The following is a 16,856-nucleotide window of genomic DNA, read 5'->3' as shown; positions in this document are numbered from 1 at the left end:
AGGATGGGAATCTTTCATAGAAGCATAGAATTCCTCCAGTATGCAAGCAGGCCATTCAGCCCATCAAGTCCACAACAACCGTTTGAAGAGCATCCTACCCAGATCCACCCCCTTACCTGTAACTCCACATTTTCCATGGCTAATCCACCCAGCCTGCACATCCATCGACACTCTGGGCAATTGAGCGTGACCTAACCTTGTACAGCTTTGGTCTGCGGAAGGAAACCAGAGCACCTGGAGGAAACCCACGCAGAGTGAGGATGTGTGAACAGTCGCCCAAGGTTGGAATTGAACCTGGCTCCCTGGCACTAAGAGGCAGCAGTGCTAACCACTGAGCTACTGTATCATCCCTTTGCGGAGCCTCCTCCTCCAGTTTGGAGTTTAATTGTCCGTGATTATTCCTGATTGGAGAGCTCTTGGGCCAGCACACAGACAGTGCAATTAGAGATGGATTCACCCCAGGGAATGAAGCTGATAAAATGGTAACGTCAGATGGTGTAGAATCTGTGTGGGGTAGAATTTGAGGAACTGCAAAGGTGAGAAAGCCACAGTTAGAGTTATATACAGGCCTCTAAACGGTAGTCAGCAGCTGGGGTGCAAGGTACACCAGGGGGTAGAAAAGATGTGTAGGAAAGGCAAAGTTACAAAATGATCATGGAGGATTCCAATATGCAGGTAGACTGGGAAAATCAGGTTGGGAGTGGATTGCAAGGAAAGGAATTTGTGGAATGTCTACAAGATGGCTTTATGGAGCAGCTTTTGTAGCCGAACAGGAAAACCAGTGGAAGAGCAATGGCAGGAGTTTCTGGGAGTACGTCAGGAGACAGTGTAGAGGTTCATCCTGAGGAAAAGAAGCCTGGTATAGGGAGGGTGAGGCAATCATGGCTGACTGGGGAAGTCAGGGATAGCATCTAATGCATAAAAGAGAAAGCAAAGGACAGTGGGAAACCCAGAGGATTAGGAAGCTTCCAAAGACCAACAGAGGACAACAAAAAGGAAATAAGGAGTGTTAGGAAGCATTATTAAGGGTAGGTTGTGTTCAGAAACTTTATTGTTAGGTAGTGCTCACGTAAGGTAGTACTAGCAAGTCTGGAAACTGTTAGCTTTCACTAGACAACAGTAAGCCATTATGTTACACTAAGAACAGACTGAAACACTGATGGCATAATGGGGCCACAGGGAGGGTGAACAGATAACAGGACATTGAAACCGTGTTAGATTGCACGTAGCTCATACTGAGGTAACTGAATCTTATCTCTTCTGGAACCAATACTATCAGAGAATACCGCTTCTTACCAAATAAGGATGTAGCACTGGGATGTGAGGGGCTAAAAGCTAGACAAAGAGAACAATAGCTCAGAACGCGCCTTCTCCAGTGAAGAGTAAATATCTCACTGTATGTTCTGTGTACGGCTCTCTCTCATTAAACCAGCTTATATTTTGAATCAGATCCAGTGTCTCTCTCCTTCAAACGAACACGGGACGGTAGCCCCGTCCTAACAGATTTGGTGACCCCGAACGTGTGGAGGGAGTGGAGACACGCCTGTTGGCAGGGATTGAGAGGTCGCCGAACGGCCGGCCACTTCTAATCAGGCTCGGAGGCGCCTTTTTCAAAAAAGATCTCCAGTAGGGATTTGAATACGCTAAATTCTTATTTGCTCGGCGTCTCACAACTCTTTGCCAACCAAAATTGTGGGCTTGGCAGCCCGAGAGAGAGTCGGACCGTTTATTTATGAAGAAAAGTCCCCTAGGTGAAGGGTCATCCCGGCCGCGCGGTTTCTGAAAGTCCTAGGGGTGATGAGTATTATTGTTTTAAAAGAAAAAGTCCTCTAGGTGGGCACTGAAAGTCCTAGAGGTGGGTAGTGTTTTAAAAAAAAGTCCTCTAGGTGGGCGCTGAAAGTCCTAGAGGTGGGTAGTGTTTTAAAAAAAAGTCCTCTAGGTGGGCGCTGAAAGTCCTAGAGGTGGGTAGTGTTTTAAAGAGAGAAAGTATTTTTATGGGTAAAGCTTAGGCTTACCCCGCGCAGGACGAATCCGGGTTAAGCTTAAGGCTTCCCCCCGCGCAGAACGAAAACGGGTTAAGCGTAAGGCTTCCCACCTTGCACTAAGGACCGGTGAGTAAAAAAAAGAAATACCTCCCTTGACCGGAGGACGAGCGCAGATCGGGACTGGTTTTGTTGGGAGTCGAGGTGGTGCATTCGTGCGCCCGACACCCAGGAGTTCCGTGGTGGAGCGTGAGACAAAAGACCGCGGACCGGGGACAGTGACAGACACAGATTTATTGACAGATCGACTGTGTGGTGTGTATGTATGTACAAGTATTGTGGTGTTAGTAAAAGTGTGTGGGAGAAGAACAGTTTGTGTGTGAAAGTCTGTGAGAGAAGTTTGCATTGTTGCCCTCGAGGGAGAGAGAGAGTGTGAATGCTGCTGATCGCTAGCTGACAGTGCCTGTGAAAGAGAGAGGGAGAGAGAGAGTCTCTTGGTGTGTAAAATGTGTGAGTTTAAGTATTTTTAAATTTGTAAAAATCTGAGAGAGTAAGAGAGTTTCTGTGTTTGTGAAGATCTAAGTGTGTATAAGAATCTCTGTGTGTGTAAAACTGATTGCGAGAGAAAGGTAGTCTCTGTGTGTATGTGAGAATTTGTGTGTGTGTAAGAATCTTTTTGTATAAAAATCTCTAAGAGAAAAAAAGAATCTCTGTGTGAAAATTTGTATAGGTCTGTGAAATTAAGAAACTGTGTGTCATATCTCAAAAAGAGAGAGAATTTTACTGCTGCAAGCTTTATCAGTGTGTCTGTCTGTGAGCAGAAGGCTTCTCAGCTAACAAGCAGTTTAACACTTTGTGCTCTGGCTTGAATTCATCTGTTTGTTAATGGTTTTATGTTTGAAACTTGTTGTTTGTCATTTGATTCAGTGTTTTTTTTATTGCAATTTTATGAATACTTAACGTGATTTTCTTTCAGGATAGAATTTTAATAGATATTGAGAAAGGAGAAAAGATTAGTTGGTAACTGATAAGGTTAATCCCCATTTTTTGAGAGAAAAGTTTATGTTTAAATGGTGGACAGCAGAAAAAATTATTTTTGACAACAGCTTACAGTGAGAAAAAGGAGAAAGTGTCAAAGAAAGATAGAAACAGAAACAAAGGGGGGGCAGGCTTAGAGTCAGATAAGAGAAAATAAGATGGAGGAATTAAATTTTGGACCACCAAAATTGCGCCACCTCAGGACAGAATGTCCTGGAGTTCCCTGGTGGAGACTCAGTCTAGGTGGGAATACGACCCTAGCGGGTCAACTGCTATTGGACTGTGTAGCTTTACAGAAAGAAACTTTAGACCTAGTCTTAGGACAGGCTTTAAATCAAAAAGAACTTATTATAAAAAAGATTAAGGAGACTTTTCAGAATGTTACATTAATGACAAATATACTAGAGGGTCTCCGAGAGTCTCCTAATACTTTAGTACGCCAAGTGATTGACTTGGGCAAACCCCCTACCAAGGGAATAAGTAAGGACACGATTGAGTCACTGGGGTGGAAGACCAAATTTGTGGTAACTTTTACACCACAATGGGATTTGAACAGTTTGGTAGCGTCTGTGTACATCCCCCCGGAGTTAAAAAATAATGAGTCCAACCCAGCACCTGTAACGACAAACCCAATAACACAGGCAGGGAAGGTTTTAGAAGACGTTAAGAAACTTATTGAAAAAAATATATTACATTTAAAGAAACTCAAAGAAAAATACAGAATCTGGATAAGAATCTTAAGCTGTGGAGGAGCAGAAACGGGTTCCCCGCAGATGACCAACTGTTTTTTACAGCTGCTGATTTTGACGAATTTCAATCAAACATTCAAGATAATTTGACAGAGAGAAAAGAGGAAGCAAGGGAGAATGTTTTTAGTAAAATCAAATTGTCAACGAAAATCGATGATGAGGACGTCTATCTACGGGAATTATTGGCACGATTCCAGAGCCACTTACTAACGCTGCCCACTATTGAGACTGCAGAGTTAGCTGAAGATAGACAGGGCAGATTTGATTATGTTTTTTTTAGATTAGATTAGACTTACAGTGTGGAAACAGGCCCTTCGGCCCAACAAGTCCACACCGACCCGCCGAAGCGCAACCCACCCATACCCCTACATTTACCCCTTACCTAACACTACGGGCAATTTAGCTTGGCCAATTCACCTGACCCGCACATCTTTGGACTGTGGGAGGAAACCGGAGCACCCGGAGGAAACCCACGCAGACACGGGGAGAACGTGCAAACTCCACACAGTCAGTCGCCTGAGTCGGGAATTGAACCCGGGTCTACAGGCGCTGTGAGGCAGCAGTGCTAACCACTGTGCCACCGTGCCGCCCTGATGTTCTATTATAAAAAAAGTTTTCCATCCGACTATTCCAATGTTCTTATAAATATAGAAGAGACAGTAGGTAATCGTGCTCAAAATTTATCACACCAGGTAACACGTTGGAAAACAAAATTAATATTTCAAAAGAATATCTTGTTTAGAGTGCATCTTATTGGATAGGGTCCAAAAAAAAAAGCTTGGGATGTCTGTATTGTGGGAATCAGGACAGTAAAGCAACTAAATTAATATGGAGTTTAGTAATCAGTTATGAAATACAAACTGATTTTAATAATTAATGTTCTAAATTACTAATTGTTGATTCAATTTCAAAATATAGTATTAAAGCTGCAGATAAGGATTATAAGCGAAGCAATTTCTAGTCCAGATATTGGAGTATTTGTATTATGGGATTCAGCTATAGCTCAGACACTCTATTTTGCGTGAGTAAAGTTTTTAAAACATTACGAAAAAAGCTTTGAACTTTGGCATAATTACTGAACCTATAAAGTTCCCTTTTATGTACTCCCTGTGTCAGTTCATAGCAAGTACAAATTCCAAATAAATTGTAAATATGTTTTAATGTATATATTTTTATGGTTAGGCAGTCATTGACTTTCAATTTTTTTCTTTCCTTTCTGGTTTCCATTGCCCACCGGGGTGGAATTGCTTGTGGTTTATAATGATTTTTTTAACAAGGGGTTTCTGTTTGCACAGCTGGCGGTTTGATTGCTTTTCTCAAGTGGGTGTGAATTTCTGTGATTTTTTTCAATGGACTGCGGCAGCCAGGTGTGTGTGTGTTTTTTTTCTAAACTCCCATTGAGTTTAATTCACAGTTGTATAAGCGACATTGAGATATTTTTAAAATTAAAACAATATAGAGCCAAAATATGTAGTGCCCTGGACCCAGTATTATGTTGACAGTGACTTCATGGTCAAGTTGCAGACAGAGTTAATTTTTCTTTTAACCAAAATAACGAACTGAAGTTTCAGAACAAAAAGAGACAGATAAAGAAAAATGGAAGGTGAACAAAAAGACAAAGGGAAGAGAAACCAAGAGAGAAGGATAGATAGAAGGAATGCGAGAAATAAGGGTTAGGGGTAAGGGGATTCACAAAGGACTGTGCAAACAGAGAGAGAGCGCGTGTATAGCTAGCAAAACATTTAACCCTTTGTGATTTGGTTTGAATGCACATTGGTTTGTTGGTGATTGAATGAGTAAGTTTTGTTTCTAGAGCTTGAGTTCCAGGACTGCTGTTTAAAGTGATTTCGTTTTATGTTAACTTAACATGATTTAGATGCATCTGTTTGCTTGGTGATTGAATTCTTGTTTTTTGTTTTTAGAGCTTGAATTCCAGGACTGCTGTTTAAAGTGATTTCTTTTTATGTGAGCTTAACATGATTTTTTAAGGCTAATAACTTCTGTTCTTTTATGAGTCATGACTCCCTAACTACTTTTCTTATTAACCTCTTTTATTTTTACATAAAAGCAATATATGAAGGACAGTCGAAGTTTCGTTCGACAGTGGGTAATTGTTATAAACGAATGTTTCCATGGTTATTATCTGTGACCTTGGATTCGACCATTGTGCATGCGTTAGAAGTTTTTAAACTTGAATTGACAAATTGTTGTAAGACAGCTCTGATTATTTTTACGACCTAAAGTATTTTAATTGAGTAATGATTGACCAGCAGTACTTAAGAAAACTACTTTTGGATCTCTATTTTCTCGATCTTTTGTTTGTGTTAACAAGACATTTGCACCATCTGGAGTTGTTCGCAGTTTATCAAAATAATCAAACAGCATTTTTTTTCTCTCTCAATTTAATATTTAGTTTTGTGGGTGAAGTTTGGTGGGTCTCTGTGTCTGTCTTTTCTAGGACCTGCAGGCAAGCATTTTTTTTTACATGATCCATCGTGCTTCTGCTTTAGCCTCAGCAATCAATGATTTTGAGATGCCAATATTCTGCCATCGGTTTTGCTTAGATTCTGATTGCGTGGAATGGGTGTTGAAACTCTATCTATTCAAGCTTCGCACTCTACAGTGAATGAAATCATTATGGTATCAATCTTGCTAAATGGTTTATTTGCACAAGGTTGATTCGAAATTTAGTTCTAGAGGGAAATGGGATTTTCTGAAGAGGAATAAATTTGAAGTCTTAAGGATGCTTGGATGATAGAGTAATATTATATTTTTGTATTATAAAGTCTGGATTTAAATTTCTGGTTGTTTTATAGTACTTTTCACAGTTATTCACTAACAGGAGGGATTCCGTCCTGGTCACACAGATTTTGTGCCAATGCCTAATACAACTGTGGTCAAACACCTAATTTTAATTCCACAATTCCAAACTTGGTTATGACGGTTCTAGGAAAGATGAGATAAGAAATCAGTTGGATTTTTTCCATATTGATAATATAACACTGTGTACTAAAATGTTGCATTTATATTCCTACAGACTTCAAGTCAAGCACTTTCTCTTCATTTTTTCATTTATGCAGATGTGATGGTGGCTAAAACCTTTTTAATACTTTGAACAGGTCTTCGTTATTAAGCATCTGGACACATACCTAGTAGGCTGTACACAGACAGCTATGATTAACTTTAGCCTTTTCATTCACTAAATTTTAGTTGTGGTTAAGAGTAAGAGACTTATTCCCCTTGTTCACTATTAAGTACTGGATATGAATTTAGTACAAGATTTCAAAAAACTGGAAGGTGACTGTACCCCTGTTGATGGAGGAGCTTATGGGTCTGTAATTAATTTGTGAATGGATAATGGGTATGGGTTACAAATACCTGACGCTAATCTCTTCTGAGATTCAACAACAGATCACAGGTGAATCTTGCCTAGTTTAGTAAATTAGGACTATCTTTCAGAAAGGAAGTGTATTTGCAGTTTTTTGAGAAGATATGTAGCTCAGGTTCTAAGTTTACTCACTGAGCTGAAAGGTTTGTTCTTGAACATTTTGTCATCACGCATTGTTAGGAGGGGCACAGAAAGTGTTTGTAAAGAGAGAAAGGGCGAGTGACAGGAGCAGAACGCGTAAATGATGGTAGCTGCGGTTGATGAGGTAATTAGGGGAAGAATGCAGCCAAAAGTGAGCAACCGGAGCAGCGAGTGATAGCATGTAGGGCAGGGAAGGAAGGGAGTAGGGAGAGACATGGAGGAGCATTTGATAGAGAGTTTGAGCGACAGGGGCAGAGACGAAGGTCTCCACAGGCAGGATGCCATTATTGTGGAAGGATAGGGCATTTTGGGCGGGGGTGTCCTGATCTAAAAAGGGAAGAAAGAGCCATTCCGTTTATGATTTTGATAACGACAGGGAGGGGAACGACAACTGGCATCATTTCTGAGCAGTCAGGGGTAAAAAAAAACCCAGTGATAGATTGGCTGAATAGCACACTGTGCTGGGACAGCTGGCCCTTGGTTTATGCATTTCTGTTGCTATCTTTATTACCTGTGGTTGTTGTTGTATACCATGTATCAGGACGCTTGTGAGACGTACGATCGACCATGCCCTGACGGGAAAGGATAACCCCCCCACCCGCATACCAGGCAGCGGGGCTGGAGGAGCCTGTGATGGGGGCACCCCATGGAAAGATTACGAGATCGGTATCAGAGGGAATGGAGGAGATATGCCTGAGACAGAAGCGCGGGACAACTTATGATTTTACTTTATAACTGTATCTCTCATTTCTAATCCTTCCCATATTAGGGCCTCAGAATGTGAGGGCTGAGGTGCAGAGACCCCCTAGTTGTGTATTTTTTCTCTCTCTCTTTCCCGTTCAAATTGACAACAGGTAAATTTGTGCTTTTATGCTGCAGTTAGAGATTGTGAAGTGCTATATGCCTCGAGACTCAACAGACTATTGTTCACTCAAGAGATTCCTAGCCATCATCTGGTATTCCTAAATGGCTTCGATTGGTCTCGACGGCCACTGTTCACAATAATAAGCCAGTTACCACTGCCCGTGTCCGTACTTGACAGCTGTAAAATGGATGTGGGTTTTTATTGGTCAAGTGAAGGTGACTGGTTAGCCAATGACGGGTAAGATTCCTCGAGTGAGGGACAACCTAAGACAGGCACAGTCGTGCATTGACCTTCAGAATAATGGCCTGTGGTCATGTGGTTTTAGCAGATGCCTGGCTTTTGTATCCGTGTCGGGAATCTGGTCAAGTTTCTGGCTTGCAAAGCAGCTTGATATAAGGAAAATCGTGGACCCAGCAGTTTGACATTGTATTCACTGTATTTTTGACGAAGGAAAATGCCAGTTTTGTGTCATTTTCCAGAACCGACTTAACAACAAACCTTTAGGAAGGAAGGAGAGCTCATTGAATCCTATTGCAAAAAGATTTGACACTATGTCAGTAGTTTGAAATTTTATTTTAAGATGTCATGGTATAATACGACCGATTTTACTGGGAGGTTGTACAATTGGGTGTTCTTTGGACAGCAGACCTTCATTCTGCAGGCGTCCTAACTCATCCACTTTGTGTTTTCCTCTGGTTCTCTTTGCTTTTGTTATCATACTCAGTAATCGTTTTGTCGGTTTTGAGGTGGCTTTTTGTATATGTTTACAACTTTTAAGTGCTTACGCCTGTTATGTATTATTTCACTGCTTCTTGTGCCTTAACGATTGTATGCGAACTGGAGAAGCGCATAGAGTAGGGATTTTGCGGCGCGGAATGCTTTGTGTAGTTGTATGCTGCTTAGGGACTCCTCCCCACTATAACTATGTCTCCCTAGAGTCAGACAAGCCCAGTTGAGCCAATTGGTCGGCCTTGCAGAGGAGCGACGGAGGGGCGCTCACCGACCATCCGGGTCCTGACTGCTGCGCGCGAATTGCTGTATTTTGTGTGGCCTCTTTCGAGGCCAAGGGAGGGAGTGTTAGGAAGCATTATTAAGGGTAGGTTGTGTTCAGAAACTTTATTGTTAGGTAGTGCTCACGTAAGGTAGTACTAGCAAGTCTGGAAACTGTTAGCTTTCACTAGACAACAGTAAGCCATTATGTTACACTAAGAACAGACTGAAACACTGATGGCATAATGGGGCCACAGGGAGGGTGAACAGATAACAGGACATTGAAACCGTGTTAGATTGCACGTAGCTCATACTGAGGTAACTGAATCTTATCTCTTCTGGAACCAATACTATCAGAAAATACCGCTTCTTACCAAATAAGGATGTAGCACTGGGATGTGAGGGGCTAAAAGCTAGACAAAGAGAACAATAGCTCAGAACGCGCCTTCTCCAGTGAAGAGTAAATATCTCACTGTATGTTCTGTGTACGTCTCTCTCATTAAACCAGCTTATATTTTGAATCAGATCCAGTGTCTCTCTCCTTCAAACGAACACGGGACGGTAGCCCCGTCCTAACAGGAGAGAGAAGATTAAATATGAGGATAAGCTAGCCAGTGATATAAAGAAAGGCTGTCAGAGTTTCTTTAGATATATAAAGGCAAAAGAGAAGTAAAAGTAGACATTGGGCTGCAGGAACATGATGCTGGAGAGATAGTAGTGGGGAACTAGGAAATGGCTGAGGAACTGAATAATTACTTTGTGTAAGTCTTCGTGGTGGAAGACATGAGTAATATCCCAAAAATTCAAGAGAGTGAGGGTCAGAGCCATCACCAAGGAGAAGGTGCAAGAAACTCTGAATGGCGTGAAGGTGGATAAATCACCTGGACCAGATGGACTACACCCCAGAGTTTGAAGGGAGATGGCTGAAGAGATAGTGGAGGCATTACTGGTAATCTGGGATGGTCCCAGAGGACTGACAAATCACTAACGTGACACCCCTGCTTAAAGAGGGAATAAGGCAAAAAATGGAACATTATAGACCAATTAACCGTGGGTAAGATCCTGGAATCCATTGTGAAGGATGAGATTTCTGAATACTTAGAAGTTTAGGGTAAAATAGGGCAAAGTCAGCATGATTTCATCAACGGGAGGCCATGCCTGACAAATCTGCTAGAATTCTTTGAGAAAGTAGAGCAGGTTAGACCAAGGAGAGCCAATGGATGTTATCTACCATCAAGAAGACCCTTGACAAGGTGCCGCAAGGATGTTACTGAGTAAGATAAGGGCCCATGGTGTTAGAGGCGAGATGTTAGCGTGGATAGAAGCTGGGCTGTCTGGCAGAAAGCAGAGAGTGGGGATAAAAGGATCCTTCTCAGGATAGCAGCCAGTGACAAGTGGTGTTCCGTAAGGCTCAGTGTTGGGACCACAACGTTTCACTTTATACATTAACGATCTAGATGAAGGGACTGAGGGCATTCTGGCTACAGTTGTGAATGATACAAAGACAGGTAGAGGGACAGGTAGCATTGAGGAGGCGGGGGGGGCTGCAGAAGGATTTGGACAGGTTAGGAGAGTAGGCAAAGAACTGGCAGATGGAGTACAATATGGGAAAGTGTAAGGTCATGCACTTTGGTAGTAGGAATAGAGGCAAGGGCTATTTTCAAAATGGGAAAACATATTCAGAACTCTGAAGTGCAAAAGAGACTTGCGAGTTCTAGTCCAGGATTCCTCACGGTAAACTTGAAGGTTGACTCAGTTTAGGAAGGTAAATCAATGATGGTATTTATTTTGAGAGGACTTGAATATAAAAGCAGGGATGTACTTCTGAGGGTCTATAAGGCTCTGGTCAGACCACATGTGAAGTATTGTGCACAGTTTTGAGATGAATTGGCCCTGCAGTGTGTTCTGAGAAGTTCATGAGAATGGTCCCAGGAATGAAAAACTTAACAAATAGGTCAACACTCATAGATTCAGAGATGTACAGTATGGAAACAGACCCTTCGGTCCAACCCGTCCATGCCGACCAGATATCCCAACCCAATCTAGTCCCACCTGCCAGCACCCGGCTCATATCCCTCCAAACCCTTCCTATTCATATACCCATCCAAATGTCTCTTAAATGTTGTAATTGCACCAGCCTCCACCACTTCCTCTGGCAGCTCATTCCATACACGTACCACCCTCTGTGTGAAAAAGTTGCCCCTTAGGTCTCTTTAATATCTTCCTCTCACCCTAAACCTATGCCCTCTAGTTCTGGACTCCCCAACCCCAGGGAAAAGACTTTGTCTATTTATCCTATCCATGCCCCTCATGATTTTATAAACCTCTATAAGGTCACCCCTCAGCCTCCGACACTCCAGGGAAACCAGCCCCAGCCTGTTCAGCCTCACCTTATAGATCAAATCCTCCAACCCTGGCAACATCCTTGTAAATCTTTTCTGAACCCTTTCAAGTTTCACAACATCTTTCCGATAGGAAGGAGACCAGAATTGCACGCATTATTCCAACAGTGGCCTAACCAATGTCCTGTACAGCCGCAACATGACCACCCAACTCCTGTACTCAATACTCTGACCAATAAAGGAAAGCATACCAAACGCCTTCTTCACTATCCTAACTACCTGCAACTCTACTTTCAAGGAGCTATGAACCTGCACTCCAAGGTCTCTTTGTTCAGCAACACTCCCTAGGACCTCACCATGAAGTGTATAAGTCCTGCTAAGATTTGCTTTCCCAAAATGCAACACCTCGCATTTATCCCGATGGAGTTTACAAGGATGAGTGGGGATCTAATAGAAACATGTAGAATACTGAATGGCATGGACAGAGTAGGTGTTGGGAAGATGTTTCCGTTGGTGGGAGAGGCTAGGACCCGAGGGCATGGCCTTGGAGTAAAGGGAACACCCTTTAGAACGGAGATAAGGAGAAACTTCTTCAGCCAGAGAGTGGGGAATCTGTGGAACTCACTGCCACAGAAGGCTATGGAGGCCAGGTCACTGAGTATATTTAAGACTGAGTTTGATAGGTTCCTGAGCATCAAGAGATCAGGGGTTACAGGAAGAAAGCAGGAGAAAGGGGTTGAGAGACTTACCAGCCATGATTGAATGGCGGGGCAGACTCAATGGGCTGAATGGCCAAATTTCTGCACCTACCTCTATGGCCTTATGGTATTATGGAAATTTCAGAGGGCGAATATTTTGGGAACAGTGACCATGCCTCTAAATTTCAAAGTCATTCTGGAGAGGGAAAGGATAGTGGAGAGATTAAGTGTCTGCATTTGGGGAAGGCCAATTTCAATATCATTAGACAGGATCTAGCAAGCCTAGAGTGTGGCCTCATGTGTTACAGTGGTAGTGAACCCACCTCTGATCTAGGAAGCCTGGGTTCTGGTATCAATGCTATAGGAAGGACAGAACGGGAGGCAAGAGAGGAGGGGGGAGTGATGTTTTTGGTTTAGGAGAACATTAAGGCTGTACTTAGGGAGCATATTCCTGGGAGATAGTCCAGTGAAGTTATATGGGTGGAGCTTAAAAATAAGAAGGGGATGATCACCTCTTTGGATTGGATGCCTCCAAAGGAGAACAGCCAGCTGACACCCACTGCAAAGGAGCCAATGGCTTCCCCTTGACAGTCTGATAAATACAAGAGAAGACAATGTGTGGGCTACCTGGAGGTGGCAGCAGCTCAGGCGCTGGACCCTGCTCCGTATTGGTGCTGGCATCTTGTCTTTCTTTCGCATTCTTCCTGGTGGATGCAAAGCAATGCAACTCTGCTGGTGTTGCTAACGGACAGAGCTGGTCCCCCAGGCGAGTATCACACGGACCTACCCAGAACTCAGAACATTAATCACATCAACAACTCAACAGCTGAGCAGGAGGCAAACAGCAGAACGAGGGGACCCAGTGTTGGGATGAGGGGGCACAGGGTATAACAAGAGGGATGGGGGAGGCTTACAGAGCAGGGGAGAGCATGGCAGAGTCAGGGCGGGGGGACATGGTTAGGACACGACAGCATGCGAGCGTACGCAAATGGACTGAGGAGGAGATGGGGGAGAGAGGGACAGGCTCATGGACGGAGGAGAAGGAGTGAGAAACGGAGAGGAGTGGAGAGGAGTTCTGGTGGTCGGGTGGAAGGGTACAGAAGCTGCAGTTTATTCACTAGTTTCAGACAGCAGACAGGATCCATAGCAAATCAGAGACACACATTCTTTGTTGTCACTCACCCAGAGAGAGGCTAAATCTTCCTGAAGTATCAGGTGCTGACTGACTGTCTCCTGGATCCTGGTATGAAACACAACAGTTAGGCATCCTCAGCCAGACAGAAACTCACCGTGCGCCCAGAACCTCTGATCCCAACAACCACCAGCTGGGATCCCTGAACTCCACTGACAGCATTCCTGATAGCCCGTACATTATCTGAAGCAGATACTAGCAGTGTAACAGCCTCGGTAATTGGAGCTCTGCTCTCCTGTGATCTTGGGTATTCTGTCCATCACCAGCAGGTTACCAAACTGGGATTAATGGAGTGAGAACACAACAATGATGCCAGGAGTAACTGTAACTCTACTGCCACTTATCCTGATCTCTCAGACCCACTGTTCCTTCCAAACCCACGGCCACTTCCATCTACAAGGTCAAGTGCAGCAGACACATGGGAACATCACCCCCCGCAACTTCCCCTCCAGGTCAGCCATCACCCTGTCTTGGAAATATATCACCGTTCCTTCACTGTCACTGGGTCAAACAGCTGGAACTCTCTCTGTACCTACAGCACACGGACTGCAGCAGCACCACCTTGTGAACACAGGGAGTATGGGAATAGCTGCATTGCTCTAGCAGACACTGGGACAGACACATGGCTCTGAATGGCTTCTGTGCTGACACCGTTGTAATTCTAATGCAGCAAGGATAGTACATGGTGATCTTTCCAGCAAAGTCCACCATCTATGAAGTAAATAAAAAATAAATGTCTCTCTCCTTCACCACAGACCCCTGCTGGGACTTTGCTGAAACCAGCCTTGGGTGAAAATAACTCGGGCCAGTGTGTTGTCACAGGGAGACAGTGTGTCTCTTACAGCTGGTGGAAGGACTCTGGCCAAAAGGTCCCTCTCTCCATGTGGTCAGTGCCTGAGGAATACACTTAATGATGGAGCTTCCTCAGCCCTTTGGGGTACAGAACTCCAAAGATTCACCACCCACTGACTGAAGAAATTGTCTTCATCTCAGTCCCAACGGACACTTCCCATTCTCTGAGAGTGACCCTCCGGTTTGAGATCCCCAGCTGGGGAAATACCCTTTCTATACCCACCCTGTCAGGTCCTGCGAGAATTGTTTACTTCCCAATCAATCCCCTTTCCTGTTTTTACGGTGGAGAGAATACGGGCCCCTTATCCTCAATTTCTCCATTCTCGCCACCTCACAGAGATCGAATCTCTGCTGTTCCTTAGGTCAGATGATTAAAACTGTACTTAATGTGGTCTCACATAAGACTCTGTACAACTGCAGCAAGACTATTTCTTCTCGTATCTAAATCCTCTTGTAATAAAAGGCAGCCAATCAATTGCAGCCAGGGCCTTTGGACATCAATATTTCCCATGGTGTTCCCAGTAAGAGAATACTGAATATTACTGTATTTTACCACACAGACTCTGCTTTCAATCTTCACAGTCTGTGGGGGATCAGGGGGGCCTTGCTGCTGTGATGGCGGAGTGGGTTTGCTGATGGTCTTTTCTGCTCTTCTTCTCTCACCCCGTCTCTTTAACCTGGGGAGGGAGGAACAAACCAATTCTTAGCTACATACATTCACATCCTGACATGTCAACCACCAACTGCACAGTCTTCCAGATCCTTCACTTTGAAGATGAGCAACTTGGGTTTGAAACTAGTGTCTTAAACTTCAAATAAACTTCAAGGGTATTATGGTAGGAGATTTAGAAGGCTATAACATAGAATAATCGGGCAGAGTTAGCATGATTTTCTGAAAAGAAAATAACCATTGTCATATTTATCCTCTTTGAGGATGTAACAAACAAGGTGGGTGAAAGAGAACCAATAGATGTTATAAATTTAAACTTCCAAAAGGTATTCAAAATACATTACCACAGAAAAAGCTAATCCCTCAGATAAAGCTAATGGTTTTGGGATTGATATATTGGAAAGGGTAGAGGAATGGCCAATAGGAAACAGACAGTTGGTGTGAGTATGTCGTTTTCAGACTGGCAGAGTAACCCGTGAGCAGCCGCAGGTGTAGGGGCAAGGTCTCAATTAGTTACAATCTGTATTTATGATTTGGAACTGGGGTTACAAAGTACTGGAGCCAAATTTGAGGATGATGTTAAAATAGGTGAGAAAATAAAATGCAATGAAGAAATGTGAAATTTATAAATGGATATGGGTAGGTTAGATAAATAGATCAACATTTGGTAAATGAAGATTAATGTGGAAAAGTGTGAAGCAAAACACCCCAGTTGGAGGAATATTATCTCAACTGATGGAAATGTCAGAGTGCTGTACCTACAGGTAGAGCAGGTCATAAGGAAGGCAAAAGGAAGCTTGGCATTTATTGCAAAAGGACGCGAGCATAAAAATGGGGAACTGTAAAAGCAAGGCCTCACCTCTTCTTACTGTCATAGCTAGTCCGGGACTCAAATGGCTCAATGTTGCCCTTCAGAAGGAAGAAGGTTTCAGGCTGCTGCTGTCTGGCAAGTTGTTGAGATCGACAAAGTCGGCGCTGCTCAAATGCAACGAGGTCCTGAGCTGGTATGAGTCTTGGAGGGTGGATCATTGACACCTGGAATGAGGGATAACATCCATGTCATCTTTCAATAAAGGTGTGGGCACAGAGGGTGCTCTCCTACTGCACAGCAGGACGGTGAATACCGGAGAGCTGGAGCTGTCTGAGGGAATAACTTGGGACCACACACACACACACACAGCACAATCTACAATGAGGAGTCATAGCTTTAGGATGAAAGGAAGTAGATTTAAGGCAGAGATGAGGAGAAATTACTTCTCTCAAAAGATCATGAATCTATGGAATTGACTGCCCTGGGGTGTGGTGGAGGCCAGGATATTGAGCAAGTATACAGAGGTGCAAATGTGTTGCTGGTCAAAGCACAGCAGGTTAGGCAGCATCTCAGGAATAGAGAATTCGACGTTTCGAGCATAAGCCCTTCATCAGGAGGTAGATTCTTAATAACTAACAGGCTGTGGGGAGCTGGCAGGAAAGGGGAGCTGAGAGGAAGATGAGATCGACCATGACCATACTGAATGGTGGAGCAGGCTAGAATGACTGAATGGCCGCCACCTGATCCCAGCTCTTATTAAAACATCATTTATTCTGGAACGTAACAGCCCAGTCTGAGCCTGGATACTCCCAGCACCTTCCGACCAAGCCAGACTTATCCATGGGACACACTGTTACTCGAGAGTGTTGGTAATAATGGGCCACAAAGCAAGAAACGCAAAGGAGACTTTACCAGCCCAAATACTCTGACAATATAAAACCTCCACACTTTGGAAGCGAATGGGCATTTAGCCATTTCATTGATTGCAATTTTTTGACCTGCCAGGGACTAAGACATCCTCTCCTCCTGAGAGAATAACGGATCACCGCTCCTTAGACCTCAAGACCCCAATTTGTTCTAGCCCTCTGCACGGCTAAAATTTGCCCTCCCACCTCCATCTACCCCATCTCCATTAGAG

At 43.6% G+C, this 16,856-nt stretch overlaps 1 protein-coding gene across 1 annotated transcript in view; it reads right to left on the bottom strand.

Annotated features, from left to right (window-relative positions):
* Nucleotides 1–16,856, bottom strand: part of cplane1 (ciliogenesis and planar polarity effector 1) — a 295,045-nt gene that overhangs the window by 62,120 nt on the left and 216,069 nt on the right. The window contains exons 34-37 of the mRNA XM_060847121.1: nt 15,767–15,942; nt 14,791–14,914; nt 13,376–13,433; nt 12,821–12,976 (exon numbers count right to left, since the gene is read on the bottom strand). Of these exons, the coding sequence (XP_060703104.1) occupies nt 12,821–12,976; nt 13,376–13,433; nt 14,791–14,914; nt 15,767–15,942 (514 nt within the window). The remainder of the gene's footprint in view (nt 1–12,820; nt 12,977–13,375; nt 13,434–14,790; nt 14,915–15,766; nt 15,943–16,856) is intronic.

Source organism: Hemiscyllium ocellatum, chromosome 2 (genome assembly GCF_020745735.1).
Source record: "Hemiscyllium ocellatum isolate sHemOce1 chromosome 2, sHemOce1.pat.X.cur, whole genome shotgun sequence".
Taxonomy (NCBI): domain Eukaryota; kingdom Metazoa; phylum Chordata; class Chondrichthyes; order Orectolobiformes; family Hemiscylliidae; genus Hemiscyllium; species Hemiscyllium ocellatum.
Note: the sequence above shows the minus strand (reverse complement) of the source record. Positions and strands in the feature narration are given on the sequence as shown.